The following is a 23,714-nucleotide window of genomic DNA, read 5'->3' on the forward strand; positions in this document are numbered from 1 at the left end:
ACTTCTTTATGCGGTCTCACTTTCCCCTGACACACAAATGCACAGAAAAGTGGTGGTGGTCATGAATTCATTTCCTATATTGACACCTCAAGGCACTCCACTTGGTAGAAAGCAGGAATGAAGGCACTACTCAGGCGATATAACATGGCAGAGCTACATGTGAGAATTATACAACTGACCCATCTCGCTATTCTCTCCGTCACCGAGGCCACATCTGGTGACTGAGCAGAGCCACAGCTCCTGTCTGGCTCCACCACCTTTCACTCCTGACACCTACAAGCAGACCTATGAGACAGCAGAGTGCTACAGAGCATGAGGAGGGGAATGCTGGATAGAGAATCAATGTGTCGGATTCCCAGTCATTTCTGCTGCAAAGTAAAATAACTAAATATAAAAAAATGCAGTTGTACAACTGCATTTACAACAAATGTGTTGTACGCAGGTCAGCATATGAAAAGGAAATGTGTTCCATTCCACAGAAAATATGCTACATACTAGCGTTTTAGGTTATAATGATTGACTAGTCACCACTTTAATTTCAAAGTCACAGATTTGGCACAAAATTTAGAATCTGGCATTTCTATTTAACTTCCAAAGAGCCAATTTTTGATGGAATAACAAGGCAAACAAGTCTTGAAAGCAGCGGAGGAATCCAGTCCCGACCACACCCTGCCATCACAGGGCCGGCAGCCTGACAAAACCCAGCCAGGTTTTGTACACCAGGATATCCCAACAGATGAAGCCAGATACAAAAAAAAAAAAAAAAAAAACAAAAAAACCAAACAAACACTAAATAAATAAATAAATAAATAAAAAACACTCAAGCTCTTCTGAAAAACGCCGAGCACGTGGGCTCAACTCCACCAGCAGCCTGGTTATGCCAAGGCTGTATTTGATGCTTCTTAAATTTCTACTCGGAGGATGCACCACATGCCGCAACATTGGGCGAGAAGGGAAATTAATGGGAAAACCAAGCGTGGCTCGCGGTGTAAGAGCACCGTGAGCTCGGTTTGGGGTGAGAGCCTGATGGGCTTAGCGCGGCGGAGACCCCCGGGGCAGCAACCGCCTCAGCCGCCGAGGGCTGACCTAGCGCCCCGCGCCCTCCCGAGTGGCCTCCGCAGCGACAGGGGAGGCAAGGGGCTTCCTCCCCTCCCCGCCACGCCCGCCGCAGCGGCCACCCGGACAGCCAGCCAGCCAGCCGGCCGCCCACCCTGGAAGACGAGGCGGCGGCGGCCGCCCCCTCAGTGAGGGAAGCCCCCCCCGCCGCGGAGCCCACCTGCCCCTTGCGGGGATACTCACTCCTGCCCGAGCCGGGGCTCCCCCGCCTCGCCTCGCCTCCCTTCTCCTCACCGCCACCGCCGCCGCACTGGGCCGGGCCCGGGCGGCCCCGCCGAGCCGCGCACCTGCCTCAGGTGAGGCGGGCGGGGCCGAGGCGGCCACCAACCGCCTGCCAACCCGCCCCGGTCTCATGCCGTGATTTCCCCCTCCTTCCTTCCTGCCCTCCCTCCCCAGCCCACACACTCGTGCTTGGCAGAGTTTCCCTGTTCCCTCCTTTTTTTCCTCAAATCAGGCAAAAATTGTAGCCGGCTGTAACGGCCGGTGCCGTAAAGCGAGGCGCGGGCGGTGCGACAGTTGGGAAGGCCCCCTCGCCGGGTGGCTGGCTGGCCCCGAGCGAAGATGGCGGCGGGGGAAGCGAAATCGGTGCTGTTCGTGTGCCTGGGTGAGCGAGGCGAGGCGAGGGGAGAGGCGAGGCGGGCCTTCTCCCGTCCTCCTCCCGCCGCTCTTCGGCCAGGGGCACCGGGCGAGGGTGTGGGGAGCGCGGCGGGGCGGGGGCCGCTGCCGGGGGAGCGGTGCCCGCCGGCGGGGTTGCGGGTAGGCCCGCCCCGGTGGCCGCAGGCCGAGGGTGGCTCTGCCTTCCCGGGGAGGGCCAGAGTGGTGGCCGAGAAGGGAGGCAGAAAGCAGTATCCATGTCTCTCCCCATCTTTGTGATAAGTCGGAGTAATCAATATGAAACGACACCTGAAATCTAGTATTAGTATAGGCGGAGGTTGTCTGTGGGGAAGAGCGGCTCCTCAGTACGCATAAACCACTCACGGGCATAAACCTCTCAAGGGCAGGCCTGAGGGCTGGTCGTTAGTAGCTTTCTGAAACGGGCTGCCCGGTCCTCAGCTTCCAGAGCAGCAAAGAGGGAAGGGGGACACGCCAGCCGAGGTCCTTGCCCGCGCTTGCCGGTGCCTCCGGGAGGCGGCTGCCGGTCCGAGCTCCCGGCAGGAACAGGGGCGGGGAAAACGTGACAGGAACGACTGGCGTCAATGGAGCGGCCTCTGCAAGAAGAGGGGAAAGATATTAGGACTTTTAAATAAGGAAAGGGACCTGGTGGAAGGTGGAGATAATTTTGATCTATGAAATTATAAGACTTTTTTTGAAGGGCTCCCTAAATGAAGAACTAGGCACCATTTTAATTTTTTTTAAGAAAAGATACTCTGTGTGTTTAAGTTGTGAATCTTATGTCACAAGAAGTCATGGAAAACAGATGTGTAAATGGGATCAGGAAGGGTTTGGATGCTTTCCTGAAGCTTAAGACAATTCATTACTGATAAGCAAGATGATCTTCTGCATGTTCACAACCAACATATTGCTAACCTAACCTGACTACATGGATTACAGGGCCGTGCCCCGTTTTGTACATGCTTTCTCTAAACATCTGCTTCTGCTCCCTTTTGGGAATAACAAGCTAGATGGCTCTTTGCTCTGATCTAGGAGGGCTTTTAATGTTATCTGCTTCCTAGCCTTTATAATCTTACCTATGTGCTGAGAGTTGATCCCTGTGAATCCCTGGCATTTTGCCAGTTTTGTTACAAAACCATTGGTTAATATGTTGTTGGTTTGTTGGTTTTTTTGCTTTCTGCTTTTCTGTTGTAACAGGAGAAATGCAGATTAGTTGAATAGCAAAACAAGAGTCTAGTTCTGTGAAATACGTTCTGATGCTTACCTTAGAGTAAAATCAGCTCCTAATACTAATTTAGGGAAAACACTCTTTAGTAAGGGATTATCAATTGGCATATGTTTGGGAGCCAGTAGCCTAGACAAAATTTTTGTATAAAAGCACCTAACTAATATTCATCCTTCTTTCCAAACACGGTATTCTAAAGGCATTAGCAATCTTTACAAAACTATTCATACGTATGGGTCTGAAGCCCATGATGGTGGTTTGCACTGTAGCAAGTTCCTAATCCAGTTGAGTATCTGAGGAACTGTTATTACTGGAAAATAACATAATAATTTAGGTATGGAGTGAAATTATTAATACTAAGCTTGAGGAAAGGGTGAACAAGTCGGGACCAATGTTAATGGGATGGAATTTTTAAAATGTTTTAAATACCTTTTAAATTTCTTCTGTGCTACTGGGTTATAAAAAAGTAATCATAATGGTATGTGACATGGGCCAAGGCCAATGGTATGAGGTTCAACAAGGCCAAGTACCGGGTCCTGCACTTGGGTCACAACAACCCCATGCAGCGCTACGGGCTTGGGGAAGAGTGGCTGGAGAGCTGCCCAGCAGAAAAGGACCTGGGGGTGTTGGTCGACTGTCGGCTGAACATGAGCCAGCAGCATCCTGGCCTGTATCAGGAACAGTGTGGTGAGGAGGACTAGGGAAGTGATCATCGCCTTGTACTCGGCACTGGTGGGGTTGCACCTTGAGTACTTGTCCAGTTTTGGGCCCCTCAGTACGAGAAAGGTGTTGAGGTGCTGGAGTGTGTACAGAGAAGGGCAATGAAGCTGGTGAGAGGTCTGGAGCACAAGTCTTATGAGGAGCAGCTGAGGGAGCTGGGATTCTTTAGCCAGGAGAAAAGGAGGCTGAGGGGGGACCTTATTGCTCTCTACAACTACCTGAAAGGTGGTTGTAGGGTGAGGTGGGTGTCATTCTTTTTTCCCAGGTAACAAATAGTAGGACAAGAGGAAGTGGCCTCAAGTTGTGCCAGGGGAGGTTCAGATTAGATACTAAGAAAAATTTTTACACTGAAGGGGTTATTAAGCATTGGAACAGGCTGCCTAGGGAAGTGGTTGAGGCACCATCCCTGGAGGTATTTAAAAGACAGGTAGACATAGTACTTAGAGATATGGTTTAGTGATGGTTTTTGTCAGTGTTAGGTTGATGGTTGGACTCGATGACCTTATCGGTCCCTTCCAACCTAGGTGATTCTATGATTCTAATTGACAGGACAAGCACTTCTTTTTTCCAGTTAAATATATACTCTTTTCAGTTCAGTTTTGAAGGCAACTTGTTTCTTCTTCCTGCTTAAAGTTTGCTTAATTTTTTTTTTGTTAGTCTTGAAGAGTGATACTTATGCCTTAATAGATTTTTTTTCTCCTAAATTTTATTAGAAATAGTACCTATGGTTATTGCTGAAAAGAGTACTCAACAGATTTCTATAATGTTTATCTGTAGTATTCTATGCTGGTTAATGAAGCACGTTAATTCAGAAGTTTGCCACATTCAGTGAGACCTGATCCCTGGAAAGACAAGCCTTCCTGAAAAATTACATTTTCTTTCTACATTATTTTGAAAGAAACCTATTTCTGAAATATCTGTTGACTGTGTTCTTTGGGTGTGATAAGGAGATATTCATCACACAACAAAATACAATCTAGTTAATGTGTATCACTACATTAATGCGAAGGGTTTCTCATCACTGAGAAATAAATGAAGCACACAGGAACATATGTAATTACAGTATATGAAAAGGCACCGGGAAAGAATTTTTTTTTTTTAAGGCAAAGAAATAATTAAAACTGGAGGTGAACCAAAATGCAATTTGCTCTTTTTGCACTTATGTAGCTCATCTAATTAATGGTAGAGCTCCAGAAATGAGCTTATTATGATGCCGTGTTACATAAATCAGCCTCTTTCTCTCTGATTACTTGTCCACTGTAACATAACAAGCTGCATGGGCGTCTTGGATCAGGCACAGGCCTACTGAGCTCCTCCGTGTGTGGAGGAACAGTTGTAAGACAGGTAAACAGTAAGCAAATAGGTTTTGGCTAGGTCCTCTGAAAATCGATGCTTGTTGCCAACCACTGAGTATGAGTTTTGCCATCAGAGTTCTAGACTGCATAAAATAATTTCTGAAATGACAATTTATTGGGTATGAAGAAATTAGGTTACAGAGAGATTTGAGTTTCAGTTGTCACAATCCATTATATGCCTTTAGATATAGCCAGATACAAGGTTTCATGGGACAAAATGCTGCAGAATGGAAGAGCAGTAGATTGGATGAGACATTTAAGAAGTCATGGAAAACAGCTGCTGTAATGAGGGTTCTTAAAAAGCTGACAAAAAGAAATAGTGCTTTTTTTTTTGGATAAAGAAGAGCATGTTAAATAAATGTAAGGAAAATACCTTTCTTTCATGCAGCATTGGTAAGATAGCTGTAAAAATACAATGTTTTATTTAAACTGTGTTTCAGAATGACGCAGAAGTAATAGAGAGTTGATACCACGGTTGTAAAAGCGATCTTGGGATTGGAAAATAAGATTAAGATGTATGCAGTCCTCGTTCAGACATCCCCATTTAGATATCTTGAGCCAAAATTGAGTTCCGCTTAGATGTGCATATATATACACACACACACACGCTAATAATTCAGTTTCTGAGAGAAATCCCACTGAGTGTTGGTAGTAGGGGGGATGTATGGAAGTAAGATGATGTCATTTAGGTAGCTATATACTTAGGTGTTTATCTGAAAGAGTATAAGTATTCAGTGAAATTGATTGTGAATGAAAAGGCCAAGGAATTTGAACTAAAATCAGAGCCCTTACAAAGCTAATTGAATGTTGAGTGTGACAAGATAGCCTTAACTGGGAAGAACTAAGAATCACGATGACATTCAGACAGACAGGAATTTGAGTACAGAATGGAATAGGGTGACTAGTAAGTTTTAAACACTTGCTATGAAGGGGACCTGATGGATGATGCAAATGATACTGAGAAGCAGTATTACAGTTACTCCAATGAACTGACTATGCATGGAAACATAAGTAGAGTTAAAAGCAGCTTTTAAATGTGAGAGGATGAAAGCTACTAAAACTTGTGTTACAGACAGCAGACAGAAAAACAAAGGAAGAGAAAAGCATCTGTTTGCATTTGGGGAAGGTCTGAAGGAGTTAGCTGAATAAGGAACAACGAAGATACAAAAATGATTGAGAGAATAGATGATTAGATCAACAGTACCTAGAGATGAGCTATGGACCTGAGCATGAAATGGATTCAAGCTGTCCTTCCTGTCAGTAGAAGCAATGCTTCCATTTCTATATGGGAATGGGTCAAAGATTACTGCACAGTCTGGAGTAAAAACTCAAAAAATTAAGCATTGCCTTGGATAATCATCAGTGGAGTCCTTGTCCCCAGAAAATGAGTGAGAAAGCATGACTCCGTGAAAGTGATCAACAAATCATTCCAGTACTGATTCTGTGATTGAAATTTAAGTCTCTTATCCTTGAATCATCATGTTTGGAGATGTTTGTAGGATTTATTTCAATGAGCAGACGCTGTCTAGTTTTCTGTGACTGAAAATGTCACTACAGCTTAACGGGCTTGAAATGTGAAAAATGAAGGGAGAAGGTGGAGATTCAGAGAACTTAATATTGTTAACGTCTACATAAAAAGAGCATGATCAGATCAGTCAGATATACAACAAAGGAGAAAGGAATATTAGAGGAGAATAGGTAAGAAAGATAAGATGTAGATAACATTTTAGGAAAATATGGTTCAAGTCAAGTGAGGAAGGTAATCTCCCTATGAATCTTTTTGTGAGATTCCCCCCTTCGTTCCCCAGTTATGGCTGTCAATCCATAACTTAGGAAATGCTGTGCATCTGAGAGGAAAGTCAATGAAGCCTGGAAAGACAGATGTGGGATGGTTAAAACTGGATATGAAATGGATAGAAATTATAGTGGGAAAGGGATGATAACCGGAAGACAAGGACGAGTTTGCACGTGTCAGTGAGATAAGGTAGGGCTTTACGTTATAACAGTCGCAAGGAATAGCATGGCTAAACAGAATTGGTTAGCGTGAAAATAATATTGCAGAGTATGTGGAGAAAAGAGCTTCTATTAAGTCAGTTCTGGGATTCTGTCTGTAGTCCCCAAGAATAGATTTGAATGGTGATTGCCGTTCCGTAATAGTGTTAATGCCTTCGGTAATATCTGGAATGTGTCATCATGGAAGACATTAATTTTTAAGTCACAAGCTAGGTTACGGTTTGTTTCAAAAATAATATTACTGCGATTTCTAGTTATTGCTAGAAGCGGTAGTTAATATATTTAATCAAAGATGATATTTATGGCTTTTAATTTTAATAGTGAGCAGGTTATAGAAGAGTGAAAATTTGGAACGAGACATTCAATCCAGGTAAAGTAGAAGGTTAAATAGAAGAAGCCACGAAGGATTTATTTCAAAAGTACCATTTTGAAATTTTGGGAGCTAGTTGATGAATTGGTAGGACCAAAAGTACTAATCATTGTTTACTACTGAAATTTTGAGTGTAGTAAGGAAACTTACTGTTCATACACAATGGCGTGGGATCATTCATATGGAGGAAAAGTATTAGACAGGAAGAAGTGGATGGCCTCAACAGCTGATGTAATGGAAACAGAATTTAATAGTTTAGAAAGAAGACTTAAAGGTCACCTGTGTGAAACAACAGAGAAAGAGAGGGAATGGAAAAATTAGAAGCAGGGGATTATGATCACAAATTTGATACTCATGAAGGAGTGAAGTGTGATTGTGGAAGTTATTTAAGGTTATTTTCAAAAGAGCTAAGTAAATATTTCAGACTTGCGGGTTTTTTCTTTTATAAAACAAATTGGTAAAAATCTTTTGGTGCAGTGTAGTCTGTGGTTTTATTTGTCAGTATTCAAGAAAAATAAATTCAAATTAGAACAAGTGCAGAGTCGGCTTAACTGGAGTGATTAAGGGTCAGTTAATTTCATGAGGAGACTGAGAGCTTGGTTTGTTTAGTTTAGCACAGCTGTGCTTGACAAGCATTCTGTTGAAAGAAAGAAAGGTTTTTAAGGTAGAAAGTGATGTTAACCAAGATCAGAGGAGTGTAGACTTCCAAGAGGAAATATTAAGTGGGAATTGGAAGGTTTTAGTCTACTGAAGGAAATAAGTATCTGAATAGCCTTTTAAGACAGATTATGCTTTTTAAAAGAGAGCTTGATGTGTTTGTAAGAGAAGTGATGCTGTGTATGCCTGCAATATCAAAGGATTGGGCTCATTGATTATAAAGGTTTGTTTCTGTCTTAGCTGTATGTTACCATGTTCCGTCTGTTTCCTATTAAAGTTACATTGTTTAATGCTTAACTCCCTTACTCAATTAAAGGTGAGATTAACTTTCTAATTTATTACCATATTCTGTAACATTCTTATAATGAATAAGTACTAACCTGTTTTCTCACTTACTTTATAAATAAAACTAACATTTTCCTGTTTTATTTTTATTTCAAGACTGATTTACTGTCTCTGCTTGGAATAAACTAGTTCAAACAAAGTTTTTAAAAAAATTGGAACAATTATTTTCCTGGGGTGTTTTTTGAGCTTGTATAATTGATTTGATTTTGGGGGTTTTAGAATTGGTATCTGGAGGCTGTTCTTGATGAGGGTTCAGTTTGACCTGCAGTGAGTTCACTTCAGCGGTCAGAAACACTTCTACTCCAGGTTGTTCAGCCATTTCCCTACCTTGGTTCCATAGTGGTGGTGTCTGTGTTTTGGAAGTGTCCAAAAATTTTTGTTAACAGATAGGTAGCAATGTAAATGCTTCAGGCAAATATTCATGATTCTCCAGTAAAGCATTAGTTGAAATTTGCCAGTGTGTAGGAAGATTTGAAGATACAGATTATTTGCTGCCATTTAGATTCTGTAATTTTTCCTGGTCTTCTGTGACCACAGATTGTTTGTGCAGGAGAAGAAAAGAGCAATGTGCTTACACAATATTCCTCCTATTTATTTTAATAAATTATATCTTATCATATAATGATATGCATTTCAAGAGACTGATAAATCATTCTATGATTCTATACTATCTAGGTGGGAAGGGACCTTCAAAGATCATCTAGTCCAACTCCTCTGCTATGGGCAGGGATATCCCAACCTGACCTTGAACACTCCCAGTGATGGGGCATCCATAACTTCCCTGAGCAACCTGTTCAAGTGTCTCACCACCCTCGTTGTAAAAAAAAAAAAAAAAAAAAAAATATATATATAAAATTTTTCCTTATGTCCAATATAAATCTACTCTCTTTTAGTTTCAAACCATTGCCCCTTGTCACTGCAGTACCCTTTATATATTGAAAGGCTGCAACAAGATGTCCCTGGTCCTTTTCTCCAGGCTGCACAACCCCAGTTCTCATTCAGAGGTGTTCCATGCCTCTGATCATCTTTGTGGCCCTGCTCTGGACATGCTCCAGAGGTCTGTCTTGCTTGTGCTGGGGATCCCAGATCTGGACACAGTACTCCAGGTGGGGCCTCGAGAGCGGAGAAGAGGGGCAGAATCACCTCCCTCAACCTGCTGGCCATGCTTCTTTTGATGCAGCCCAGGATACAGTTGTCTTTCTGGGCTGCAAGTGCACGTTGTCAGCTCATATCCAGTTTTTTACCCACTGGTATCCCCAAGTCCTTCTTGACAGGGCTGCTCTCAGTCCTTTCATCCCCCCGCCTGTGTTGGTACTGGAGATTGTCCCAACCCAGGTGGAGGACTCTGGATTTCCACCCTTGTGGAATCTCTTGGGTTATAATAACATAAGTAATCTGCGTTTTACCTAAGTAAATAAAAATCTTTAATCTGATCTGTGCTGACAAATCCACAGAATTATTGATTTGTTTGTTTTTAATCATCTGAAATTTCACTTTAATCTCCTGTTTCTATAGGAAACATTTGTCGCTCTCCAATAGCTGAAGCAGTTTTTAGAAAACTTGTAACTGATGAAAAACTTGAAAATAAGGTAAGCTATTTATTTCTGTTCCTGCCTAAGAAATAACTGTTTCGTAGCCAGTTAGTAGAAGTACAGGCAGTGAGAAAGGAAACATAAAAATATAAATTTGTTTTTCTGTAGTGGAGGATAGACAGTGCAGCGACATCTACCTATGAAATAGGAAGCCCTCCTGACTATCGAGGACAGACTTGCATGAAGAAGCATGGCATTACCATGAATCATATTGCCAGGCAGGTACTGTACTTTAATTTTCTTTAAATGTGTGTATGTATTTGTTTTGTTGTTACAGTGGATGACAGACAGCGCTGCTGTTTCAGACTGGAACGTGGGGCGCTCCCCAGATGCAAGGGCTTTAAGCTGTCTAAGAAATCATGGCATTGAGACAGCACATAAAGCACGGCAGGTAGAAGAGAGTATATTTTCTTTCTTATTCATACCCATGCTTTGTTTAGCCCCAGCCATTGCAATCACAGAAGTAATTTGACAAATGCATGGTTAAGCATCAAGTAATAAATACTACGTGCAGTTTTTCAAAGGGCTCCAAAGTGGCCTAACACTTCTAATTGAGGTTAGTAAGTTTCTTGTTACTAAGCTTCATTAGAAGTATAACTAGGAAGCATTGGAGCAATTTCTCTGTTATAGAAAAATCCTGCCTTGAAATGTTTAGTATTTGGGGCATTTTTCTGAAAGATTTTTAAAATACTTTTTAAAAATGGACTTTAGTAATCGGTGATGCTTCTTTCAGCAAGGAGCTGTAATACCTGTTCACCCATCACAAAAAGCTTCTGGTCTTGCATGAAGATCTTTTAAAAAAATGTAGAGTGCTAAATAAGAACAAAGGTACTGAAACCTTAGATTAGTAGCATGGTTGGTGGCAACTTTGTAGAAAAATGTGACCTTGGAGCATTCTTAAGTCCAAGACAGGTTTGTCACTTAGTGAAATCCTCTTAAGTTTTACGAAAACTCATCTCAGTTTTCAGTAACAAAAGGATGTTTATTTCCATGGTGTATTCCAGAGAGATGAGAAATAAATGTGTCTGCATCCATTTATATAATTCAGACACTCAAATAAATGCACATAACTTACTTCAGTTAACTATTCTCTGGATACAAGATATTCCTTTAGGGCTTGACCTCTACTTAGCCAGAGTTTATGCCACTAGTTCTTATACTGACAAAAAGATCAAGTAGTCTTGTTATTATCTTCCATTTCTGTTCCCTTCAGAATTTTACTAGACCTTATGGAGGTCATACTTACTTTCTTCACTTTCAAAGACTGCATATTTAGTTTTTCAACTTTTTAAAATAAATTCCCTCAATTACTCAATTGCCCTCTGCTGACCTCTCCTGATGCTAATCTCTGTTACATAATAAGACAAACAGGATTGAGCACAACATCGTTTCAGATTTTCAGTGTTTTACTAGTAGAATAATTACTAGGAATAGTGTGTTATAATCTTTTCCTGTTACAAGTTCTGGATTTACTATTTATTAGTGCTTACAAACAGCATTATTTATCATTATGCAACCTAAATGGTACTGAAACTAATCAGTCAGTGCTTCAGTCACAGTAGTGTAACATGTCTGTATTCTTAAAAGCCAAGCCTTGGAAACTTGAGAACTGTGCTTAGTTATTACTAGAGTGCTTTATGAGCAGTTAAACTAAAGCAAAACATCCAAAATCAGTTGATCCTCTGCCTTGAAACAAATCTGTGTATCCTCCTTTGGCAGAGAGGGAATGAAAACACTTATGCATTCTGGCAAATGAAGAGATTTTTAAAGCAGAAGACCCTAAAATGTTACATATACAGGGAGAGAAAATTAACAAGAATGAGACAATAAAATGAAAGTCTCACAGGATGAAAATTTGTTTAAAACATCCCAGTACTGTGGACCTGATACGGTCTCATGGTACTTTTGGAAAGAGAGGGATTCAGTGGTGTAGAATAGGACTTTTCGGAGTGGTCAGGTTAGTACAAGTGGAAGTGTATTTGTCTCATTATTATAGACAAACTCAAGGACAGAATTTTGTGTATGACTTGTTTCAGAGCAGATTAAGAAAGATTTAATACAGAAGCTGCAGAAATAAAGAGGAGGGATTTGTCTTCTGTTGCCTTTGAAATACTGTCATAAGATGACTACCTCATGCAATTATCCTCTTCTCTCCTGTGGAAAACTGTTACCCACCCAGTGAAAGGCACTTTCTTTCATGTAATTTTGTGCATAATTATGATAATCATGGATTGTATCTTTTTTTATTCGAAACTGACATAAATGCTACAGGAATGATTTATGTAAAAGAGAATGTTAAATTGGTTACATCCTACCATCATATACAGTGATTCCTTAAGTGAATTTTAAGTGAAAAGTGAAGTATAAAAATAAATGTATGTATTTATATATAAAACATTAACATTTTAGTTGATGATAGGTTGCTGTATGTTTATGCACCCATTGAAATTCTGTACGCTCTTAGTCTTCATGCACAAAACAGAGAGCTATTAATCAGTTTCACTTTTATTCATGCTGAGGCCAGAATTTCTGTATGACTCATACTGTGCATTTGCCTTAAATATGAAATTGAGATTAGAGGAAGGTTGTATTAAACACTGTTTCACAGCTGGATAAATTTGAGGTCTACTGTCTCTTTTTCTTTTTTAGATGGAGAAAAGGAGATTTCCCTTCTGTAAACAAAAGGAAGTGTTTAACAAATAAATTGGAATGATGATGATGTGTTTTCTCATTTTTAATGAAGACATCTCTGTGTCTTTAATAATGATCATATGCATTTTAATGTAAAGTTATTTTTGTCTGTGTAGTTCCATCCAAAGCTGACTACTTGAGCTCTCCATTACTTCTGTCGTCAATTTCTTTCCCCCAAAATACTAGTCTTCATAATTTTGAGGAATATCTTCAGTTCACTGGAGTTCGCTCAATTAGGCTTTTTGTATCTGATATTACTGTAGTGCTTAAGAGCACAAGCCAACCAGCAATCTTGTTTTTTAGGGCTGCATTTCCAACTGTGTTAGTGCTAGTTCATAGGGTAATAACTGTCAAGTTGTCAAGTGTACAGAGAGAGTGGGAAGTGTGACAGGTGTGTTTTACTTTTCACTGTTTTTTATTTTATTCTTGCATATGTCTGTACTGCAAGGAAATCTATGCCCACATATTTTCATAGGGGCCAGTGTTTAGCTGTGTAGAGCAATCAGAAGCAGCTTGTGGAGGTACTGCTTAGAGTTGCCAGGAAAACAGAGCTATTTCCACTGCAAAAATATTTTCATAGGTCAAAGGCACTGCATGAATACAGCAAATATTTTTACAGTGAAAATAAACAAGTCTGCATTTGTTTTCACCAGTAACCCTTTCTTTTCAAATGGTTTCCCCACCCCCCCTTCAATTCTCCTTGTGTAGAATGTTTCATTTATGGCTTTAGTCTCTTGATAACTTCTGTAGGTCTTTTCTTACTCCTTGTTATGGGAACTTAATCAGCATCTAATTGCTGTTTGCACAAAAATAGGTGGATTTTTTTTTTTGCTATCTAAAACTCTTTTTTAATATGTATATTATTTTTATGAGTTAAAACTCTGACTTGTAGGATAATGCGTTTTGCTGTTTTGTCTGTTCATTTGCTTACTCATTTCTCTAGCCCATACTTCCCAGAGACACCTGCCAGAAAAACCTGTTCTGAATGAACTTCCCAAGTTTCTTGGCTATGATACTACACCTAAGACTATGTGTGAAATGCAGTCTTAATGTGAACTCATTATAGATTTTAATTTCATTTTTTCATCCTCATTATGGACACTTGGTTCAGCTATTTTATACTTGCATACTGTGCATTGAGGGCATGATCTGGGAAGATTTTACCCTAAGATAAGGCTTAAATGTAAACTAAAATGTAATTATACTGGTAAAAATCTGCAGCCATCTTTATTCCAATACAAATAGCATAAGTACTGAAGTTAGTGGTTTATCTGCGGTGTTTGCCTACCCGACTCTGAACTCGGATCTCTGAATTTAGTTAATATTTGTGCTTAGGAGTCAGTAAGCTACAGGAAAGACGAGGAAGAGATGGTATGATGGTAGGAAGATGTACAATAGATCCCAGGTTTTTTTCCACATCATACCATAAATTTTGTAAACTTACATGGTCTAAAACACTGTGCATGCATTTGTCGTTTAAGAGTTTGTAACTCGTACCATCATACTTCAGCTTTGAATTTTATTTGGTATCTTTTTCTGTGTAGTGACAAATTTCTAGATTGGAAGCATTGCAACTGGTTCCAGGTTACCTACATTTTTGTTTTCCTATCAATAAAGTAATTTATCTACATTTTTATTGCATGGTTTCCATGACTGGAAACCTGCCTTAATTTTAGTAATTGGAAAGCATTAGAAATGTCATTTGTGATGATGTTCTAAGTTCATGCACGAGATGTTTGAAAAAAAAAAAAAGAAAAAGAAAAAACATATTGGTAAAATAGCTAACTTTGGGGTTTTTTTGTGGAAAACTTGCAGAAATTGATAAATAATCACGGCAAAGTATATTTAAAATGCCTTAAGTTATTGTAAAAGTTGATGAAGGTACACAGTTTTATTCTTTCCACCTGTTTCTCTTTTAATAAATCGGAACTACAAAATGTGAAAATACTTTTTTTCCTCTTTTTATAAATCAAACATAGTTTGTCGGCTAAAGCATATATTTTTAATTCTAGGTTACTAAGGAGGATTTCCAGACCTTTGATTATATACTTTGCATGGATGAGAGCAATCTAAGGTAACGTATGAAGAAATGGGACAAATTCATAGGGATTACTTGTAGTGATGTCTCACAAGTCACTTTGAAGACAGATGTCATGTTTTAGTGCTTAGCTTGTCTTGTTTTTTTTTGTTTCAGGGTTTTTTTTGTATGTGTGTGTGAATCATATCCTAATAGATGGATTCTTCACTTCTGAGTTTAATGAGCTAGAACTCAATGGTTTATTTGTGTGATACATGCCACTCCCAGATTAAAGACATGGCAATTTAGTATACTGTGTGCTGTAGATGTGCAGCCAGTGCCAGTATAGTTAAGAATGAGGATGTACTGTCTTGATCGAAGTGATCTGTTTTTCTAATTGCATGGGATTTAAAAGACACTGTGGAAACTTGGAAGATTTACTATGGTGGAGGTTTTTTTTTTTTCTTTTTTAATACAAATGGAGTGAGCTCTGAAATAAGTAAAGTTGTTAGCTGGGGGAAATCTTGTTTGTTACTGTTAACCATGTTCTAATTAAGTGCGTCTTTGAGACCATTTATGCTTTAGAAAGATTTGGTGAAGTAGCTGCTTAGTGTGAAAATTTGGATATCACTATATAAATAAAATTTTATAAATATATATATAAATTTTATATTTAATTGCATACATATTGATGACTGGGATTAAGGAGCTGAGCTTTAATAAACTGCAAGTGTCAAAGTGCTTGTAAGGACTATTACTTGTAAAGTTAGTTTAAAAAAAACAACCAAACAAAAAACCTCGGAACGCTCCAACCAACAACAAAACAAAACCCAAATAAAACCCTGTTAGTATCCTATAAAGACTTTTAGAAGCAGCACCACTTAACTGAAATAAGTGTCATTTTGTTGAATTTTCTGGAATGTGTTGAATGACCTCTCTTACACAGCCTGCATGAATGAAGGGTATATAACACTTGGCTTGATTGCAGCATGTCGGGCAAAGACATGACTAAGCTTACTTCTATTTTCACTTCAATTCTTAAATAGAAACTTACTTATGTATTAGCATTATATATGATATGAGCTGCAAAGCAGAAGAATCGTCACAACTATAATAGGGATATTGCTACTGCTGTACTTAAGTTTCACCTTAAACTTGCACCCAGTTCAGCCATTTCCCCTGGGGACACCTATTTGTAGCACTAGGAGGGCAAGCTGATTCCAGGTGGTGATGGAGTGCCTGTCACATCGGAAAAGGAAGATTTGGGACATCCCTTTTGCTTAGTACCAGAGCCACCTGGCCACCTCCTGCTCCTTAACTGCTATGCCAGAAGCCTTGAAGGAAATGGTCAGACTTTTGTTAATAATTAAAGGTTACAGAACTTATTGCAAATCTGTAAATCTAAGCAATAACTTCTTAGTTGAAAGAGGAGTCCTGATTTTTCTTCAAGGAAAAACAGTGTCGTGGTCTCACTGCTATTTCTAAGCTATCTGAAATTAATTTCTTAATCAGAATTAATGAATAATTAGAATTTAATTTCTTAAAACTGATTATGTGTATGACTAAGTATTTACAGGGGTTTTTGCCTTTTTTTTTTTTAGTGCTGCTCAAGTAAAATGATGATTTGGTATACAGGTGTGTAATATTAAAATAATTTAATATGTTCTTGGCTGTTCAGCACTGTGAAAATCATAGTACTGAGCTGCTTTTAAATCTGAAGATGGTGAGAGGTACATTTTAACTGCTTTTGGGATAATGGATGGCCATTTGTAAGTAGATGGAGAAAATACCATCTCAAAACCCAGTATGTTTTATCAATGGGAGGCAATGTAGAAGAAAGAGGATGTCAAAGGGAAGACAGGTCTTGCTCACCAATTTACCGTTTTCTGTTAACTGAATGTAGTAGGACTTCACGTGAGTTAGAGGCAGTATTGAGACAACTTGCAGCATACCGATTTTAAAACACCAGTTTTGAACAGATGGGAGAAGCTTACTTGTATTTCTGGGAAAATATCTAGATGATTGACATTACTTTTGTTCAGTGCAAGTTAAATATGGATATTGAAAGTAGTAATGGTTAATTTGAGGAAGAAGTCGATGAACCGACTGTTTACAAAGTCCTGCTGAATTAAGTTTATGTATATGTCTTCCATACTCAATTAAAAACCCCACACAATAAGAAACAAATGAAAACAAACAGTAGAGACTCCACAGAATTAATTGAGTCCACACGCATATTATTTTCCTGTTTTCTAGAAACGGTCATGAGCATCTCCTGCTGATGCCAAAAACATTCTGAAGAAAAATTCATGGGAAAACTTTATTTTCTCTTTTACAGAGATCTGAAAAGGAAAGGCAACCAAGTTAAAGACTGCAAGGCCAAAATTGAACTACTTGGAAGTTACGATCCACAGAAACAACTTATCATTGAAGATCCATACTATGTATGTGTAAGAAATTCTTTGGGTTGCTTGATTAAAAATTGTGTATGTATAGTATAGAATCTTTCCGATCCCACAGTTGATGTGACGTATAATCTGTTATAGAAAGCCAAGTGCAAACATAACTTTTTTTAAATGACTTAACAAAACAACATAAATTATTGGGATAGGGAAGGAAAAATATGTCTTTATGCTTATAACAATTATTTAAATTTAAATTATGCAATGCAGCTGTATTTTCAATATTGGGTGAAGCCCTGGTTGGTCATTCTTCTTGCAAAGAGGATGTAATCAGGAAAGACAGAGACCAAGACATGGACAGAGATGGTCAAAGAAGTTGAATAATGTAGCCGAGAGCAATCAGATTAAGATTCTTCAGTTTAGGAAAGAGAAGTGGGTGAGGATACAGTGGGGTTCCATAAAATCTTTGTATCATGGGGAAAGGTAAATAAAGAATTACTGTTCCTTACACAAGAAGTTGAGAATATCAAATGGCATTAGTGGGAAGTGGGTTGAAAACAAAAAAACTTACTTTTTTTTCCCCACACGGTGCTTCATTAAACTGTGAAACTCAACATGACAGGTTACTGTGAATGTAAATACTTGTAAGGGCTCAAAAGGTGCGTGGAAGGAGTATGTGAAGGAAAGTTCATCCAGGACTACATCCAGGAGTACAAAGTCAGTTTTTGGCTGTGAAAATTCCTGAGCTGCAGGTAGTCCAAATTAGGGAGAAACATGCAAAAACTATCACCAAGTATTTGTACTGTTCTTACTCTTCCCTAATGTCAGTTATTTGCCATTACTTACAGCAGGAAATTACTTTGCAAAAATGTTTTGTTTGAACCAATATAGCTATTCTTACATTCTTTTTCCTCTGTTCTTTTCTAGGGGAATGAAAAGGACTTTGAAACTGTTTACGAGCAGTGTGTTAGATGCTGTAAAGCATTTTTGGAGAAGCCTCATTAATGCTTCATCATTTTATTTCTAAAAGAAAATAATCAGCTTCTCCTGAAATATGTAAGGTTTACTTGATTCATGTGTTTAAATTGTAAACTTACTCCTTAATAGGTTCAAAACTTCTTCAGTTTAATTTTATGTTTTAGCTTTTCTGTCATCTAATTAAAATATATAGAAATCTAATCTATGGATTAGATGATCAACCATTTTGTCACACATCCATGTAATAATAAAGTACATAATTCGGAATAAATTTATCTGTGAACTCTTCCAGTGCTTTCTCACAAGCACTGCTAAAAGTAGCATCTTGCTTCTTTATGTGCTACGCTAACTAAACTGAGGTCTTCTCATTGTGCCCTTAGTGAGTTAACTTAAATCAATTTTCAGTGGGAGTCTGTGAGATAATAGTTCATGTGTGATAATTTGGGCGTCTCATCCTAGTGTCATTAGACAGCCTCCAAAGGCCTCCAAACAACTGAAGCTGTTTTGTATTGAGCCTGCTGGGCCCCCTGACAGGCATTGCTCTTAGTGCTATTTCAAAGCTTAAACAAGCAAAACGTGTCATCAGGATCCTGTGAAAATGTGTTTTTATTTCACTTTAAATGCTCAATTATTCAAAGAAGAAATATTTTTTTTTACTAGTAGTTTTTTATACTAATTAAGATGGACTTGATTCAGAAATAGTGATTTATGTTAGTAGGACTTCTCTGGCTGGTCTTCCTGTGGTCTTGTGGTTAGTTCCTAGCACACGGATACAAGTCCATGTAACAGCACTTACTTTCAGGACAAAACAGGTCATCTTAAAAGCCTAATTGTGAAATGTACATTTTGTATCTCATAGTAGTAATGTACTCAAATTCATGCAATATAATCAATGAGAAATTTGCTATAATCCCAGTTGCTGTGTGGATTTCAGACAATATTTTCAGATTTACTCAGGAGAATGGATAGCCTGTCAAAAGTGTTCTCTGAGAGTATAGTTCAACCTAAAGTCAGTCCATCTGTAATACGATACCAAGTTAACAGAAGGCCAGTAAAAGTTCTGCTCTTGGACAAAAATTTAATGCTTTGTAAAAATCCGTGCCTGTTCTTCTGAACATTCTTTCATCTCTGCCTTATGTAACGTCAGTGGAAGTGATACCATGATAATTTTCCTATTTTGAATAATACCGACATTGGTATGAACTAGCATTACCACGTTATCTGTAAAACTTGCTTTCTTATTTATTTAGTCTTGGTTTTGCCTCTGCCTTCCAAACTAGTAGAGTAGCCTCTGTATTTGTTACCCACCCTCCCTTCTGGGAGTGGGATGCATTTCGATAGAGAATGCCATTATTCCTGGGGAGGGGAGGAATCCTGCTGTCACTCTGCGTGTGCAGCAGGCTGCACAACAGGAATTAAGTTTCCTGGGACTCTTGCTGTAGGACAGCTGTGTTAGTGAGGTTTCTGGTTTGTGCTAAATTTCCATCAGACATAAAACTAAAGAACCTGCTTACAAAAAGGCAAGTGGTAGACGGAACACTTCAATAGAGAAATCAGGATCTTTGTGCGTTATTGCTTTACCAATAGTTTTGACTTTTAAAGAACAAGCTGGGAATTTGCAAGTTAATAGCTGTTTCACTTCAGGGACAAAGAGTAACACATACAATATTTCGGGTCAGATCAAGCACTGATTCTGGAAAAAAATTATCTTCCATTTCTTTTATGAATCCTTTGACAAAATAAATGAGGGGCAGTTAGTGACAAACCATCTTAAATGTGGTTTTATGCACAAACCTCAGAAGTGTAAGTATTTAGGCATAATCTAATGTTATTCTATGCCAAAATGACTATTTAAAATATTGCAGTGAAAGTAAAAATAACTCAGAAGATTAAGAATGTGATGGTTTGTGTGTTCCCATTCATGGCTGAGTAGGAACTGAATCTGTAGTTTCCTACGTATTAAAGTTAAGATTTAAAAGTCTTAAATCTTTATCTTTGAGCTGCTGGGGTAACAGAGAGGAGATAAAAGGGTATGGTGGTTTACCTTCACTAGGACTAGGAATCTTCCTCTAAAGTGATACTAAGTCAAAACTATTTGTGTTAAATTAAGTTTTAAGAGTTTAAGATTTAAAAGTTTCAGTCTTGAGATGTATTTTCAGCAAGTAATCTATTGTCTAAGTAATTAACCAGCTCTACTAGGAGGAAAAAGCAGATTGATTAATTAGTGGGTTTCTTTTGGAGGAGGGAAAGGAGAGCACCATGGTACTTTAAAAGAATTTGTAGAATAGAAGAATACAGAACAGGAATTGCCTTCAGGAAGGACCATTGCATGGTACCGTTCTTTGGACTCCAAGAGAAACAGTGAACATAAGATTAATACACAAGTCGTGTATCATACAGATGACTAAGCTCTTACAGGTTTAAAATACCACTTGTGAAAAATGGTAATGTTGAATGAAAAAATACAGAACTGACTCCTCCTTCCCTCCCCTGTCCCACGGCTTGTTTTAGTTTAGGTAGTAAGCTTATACATAAGAATAAGTTAAAAAAAAAATCTGCTATAGTCTAGTTGTATCATCTGTTGAAGCATGCTGACTTGTACTAAATCTAGAGAAAACTTCCATGGGGTTAATTTATTTATATTCATTTATTACGTCATTAAATAAATTCCTATTTTCCATTTACAAGGAAATTTTGTATAAAGTTTTTATCTAACCAGATTTCATGTGTCCTACTACAAAAAAGAAAGATTTATACTGATTTAAACTCCCATATTAAGTAATATGCTGTGATCTGATTTCAGTCAGTGGAACCACAGGGAAGCACAGAGTTTTACCCACATTTACTGCAGATGAGCAGCTTAGTGAATCCTGGAGTAGTAGATTCCTTTAACTACCAGTTTTTCAGTATGCATGTACTACTTCCATTGAGATATGGAACTTTAGCATTTAGTGATCCCTGAAAGCAAATACAAAATATGTACTTCTCCCTTACTAAACACAGCCATGTTCTAGGATGGGATTTTGTGCTTCTGCCTTTTTTTCCTTTTTTTTTCTTCTAAAGAGCTAGATGCTGAAGGCTCTTTAAGTGTGAATTTCAGGAATCCCAGCTCCTAGCTATTTCTCAGGGTGGGGAGGGGTGTGTTTATTCTTGTTTTTGTATTTTATTATTTGAATTGAGGATAAAATAGAAGATAAATGCCAGTATTAAGATAAAAGTAGCTGAGCTTCATCTCCAGATCACACACAAAAATTTTCTTCATGTTTGAGCCATTTTATTATGACAACTGGATTTAATATCTGACTTAAGAAAGGGAAACATGTATCAAGGCTTCTTGAGCAAGTGTTCAGTGACTCCTTAAAAATTTTACAATACTAAAATGATTTATTGGACATCTACTGATTATATAGCCTTGCAGTATCATGAATAGACTGGAGATCTTTCAGAAGAAAACAAAACCCAAACAAACAAACCCAACTGTTTGTCATAAAAAAGATTCAAATTTATAATGCTGTAGAGAATTGGAGCAGCCTTGTGGTCTGGGCATTTTGCGGGACTGGAACACACAGATCTGTCCATGCTCACAAATCCATAGAGAGTGCCCAAATTATTGGACTTTTCTGAGGTGGGTGTAGCTTTCTTCCTTACTCCATTGAACTTTTATTGGAAAGACAGTAAGTGTGGGTAAATGATAGCAGCTACCGGAAGATAGCTTGTTTATCTGGATTCAGTGAACAGAAAGCAAACTGAGAACAACTTAATACCAAACACTTTATTACTTACACTTGTTATTTACAGTATTTACATATTGCACGTTTGCTGGAATGTTTTATACATTTATTATATAAAGTAAATTAATGGCAGCTTGTGTTTGTGTACAAAATCCATGCTCCACTGTCCCAAAAAATATGTCTACTTGGAATTACGTTCCTGTTTGTCATGCAATTTGTACTCCTAGGGTACAATGTGACCCCAATGCAAGTCTGTTTTAACCAAACTTTTAAAAAATTGCATAAGCATGAAGGATATCAAGTGACCACAACTACTGTGGAGCAGATCTTTAGTAGTTCTAGATATACAAACAAACATTCCTTAAAATTGTAGAGTTAAGCAATAGAACATCAATTCTCTTGGTGAAATATTTGTGTTTACGTAATTTTTGGCAGCATTACACATCAGTTGTAAAGTGTGTTTTTAAGTATGGAGCATTAAGTACTACTGGCAGTTATGCTACTGTAAAGAATGTCAATCTGCAAACTGTTGACAACATACAAAATGCATGTTAAAAGAATTATGGGAAGTAATCTGTCAATCTGCAAAAATAAATCTCTTGTTCACAATGGAATATGTTATAAAGGTAATAAGTTCTATTTCCCTGTTGGTTTCCAAGGCACTTCTCTTGGTTCTTGGTGTTTCTTTTCATGGTAATAACATCTGGCGGATTGAAAGAAAGAAGAAAATTGCCTTTCATCATTTTTATACTCACATACATGTGTTCAAGAATGTATTTATCATATTGAAAATAGTAAATAAAACTGGAGAATTCAGTAATAACTTTGGAAAGATCTAATAGTGCATTTCTGATTTAGCTCAGTTTAGTTCATACCAGGCTGACTGCTAAATTACTGGTTTGTTTGTTAATGAAGGCTGAAATTTTGGAAAGCGTCTCTTTCTGTGCTGGTTCATTTTAGGTAGACAGATTTGGAAAATACAGTTCTACCTATTCAAAATGTGCTCATGGTTATGTTTAGTCTGTTCCCCTGAGTGCAGCCGTGAAGTCAAAAAGTGACTAGACCTCAAGGACGCTATTAACAGATTGCAAATTTCTGTCTTCATGTCAGGAAGCTGTTGATACAATGTCCAGTAATACAAATCTGTCACCGTAGGGTTTGAAGGATCCAGGAAGGATTTCGTGTTTCATTGGGCCCATTAATGAAGACACTTGGATTCATATAAACAAGAAACAAATAGAAGTAGCTTTCTGAGATTCAGTCATATACATACAGCCCCTGGGACATGCAAACACTAAGGCAACACTAACTGACTAGGAGCTGCAGTGGTTCGATTTGCTGCCTGTTCTAGTAACTCTTCCCAGAATAGTTTCTTGGAATGAAATCAAAACCATTTCTATGACACTGGTATCAAAACCACTGGTAAGAAAATATAAGTTTCCACATTGCTTATGTAAGTATATTGTCTGTACTCTAGATATGTTAATTCAAAGGTTGAACAGTGAAGGTTTCTATGACCCCTTTCCCCTGCACCTTTAAGCCTTCTGAGAAAAGGTTAATATTACCATCTCTGAGTACACGTATCTAGAAATCCATCCTCTCCCCAGTAACTTCTGAGTTTGTTTTCTGCAACCACGTTTTCTAGACAGGTGACCATTGAATGCTGCAAGCCTGTCTACCCAGTTTCATGTGTTTCTAAGACAATCTGCTAATGCCCTTATTTTGAATTTAAAAATGCACTATATCTGATTAGATAATGGGAACTGCACGGGTGAAAAATGGCCTTTACATGCAAACAGATTCAGCTGAAGCTTGTGTGTCTCAGACTCCAAAAGTCCACGTGGCAGATAAAAACCAGTGGTTCTCTGATACTAGAGTTCTGCTGATGTC

At 38.4% G+C, this 23,714-nt stretch overlaps 1 protein-coding gene across 2 annotated transcripts; it reads left to right on the forward strand.

Annotated features, from left to right (window-relative positions):
* The first annotated feature begins 1,640 nt into the window (after nucleotides 1–1,640).
* ACP1 (acid phosphatase 1) lies at nucleotides 1,641–22,642 on the forward strand. 2 transcript variants are annotated; one of them, XM_074153033.1, is made up of 6 exons: nucleotides 1,641–1,720; nucleotides 9,929–10,002; nucleotides 10,114–10,227; nucleotides 14,709–14,770; nucleotides 17,052–17,157; nucleotides 18,043–22,642. In XM_074153033.1, the coding sequence occupies exons 1-6, from the start codon at nucleotides 1,678–1,680 to the stop codon at nucleotides 18,118–18,120; spliced, it is 477 nt and encodes a 158-aa protein (XP_074009134.1). In that variant the 5' UTR covers nucleotides 1,641–1,677; the 3' UTR covers nucleotides 18,121–22,642. The 2 variants fall into 2 exon arrangements, with proteins under 2 accessions (XP_074009134.1, XP_074009135.1); XM_074153034.1 differs by lacking the exon at nucleotides 10,114–10,227 and adding an exon at nucleotides 10,283–10,396 and having other exon boundaries at nucleotides 1,666–1,720.
* The last annotated feature ends 1,072 nt before the right edge of the window (nucleotides 22,643–23,714 follow it).

Source organism: Numenius arquata, chromosome 9 (assembly GCF_964106895.1).
Source record: "Numenius arquata chromosome 9, bNumArq3.hap1.1, whole genome shotgun sequence".
NCBI lineage: Eukaryota > Metazoa > Chordata > Aves > Charadriiformes > Scolopacidae > Numenius > Numenius arquata.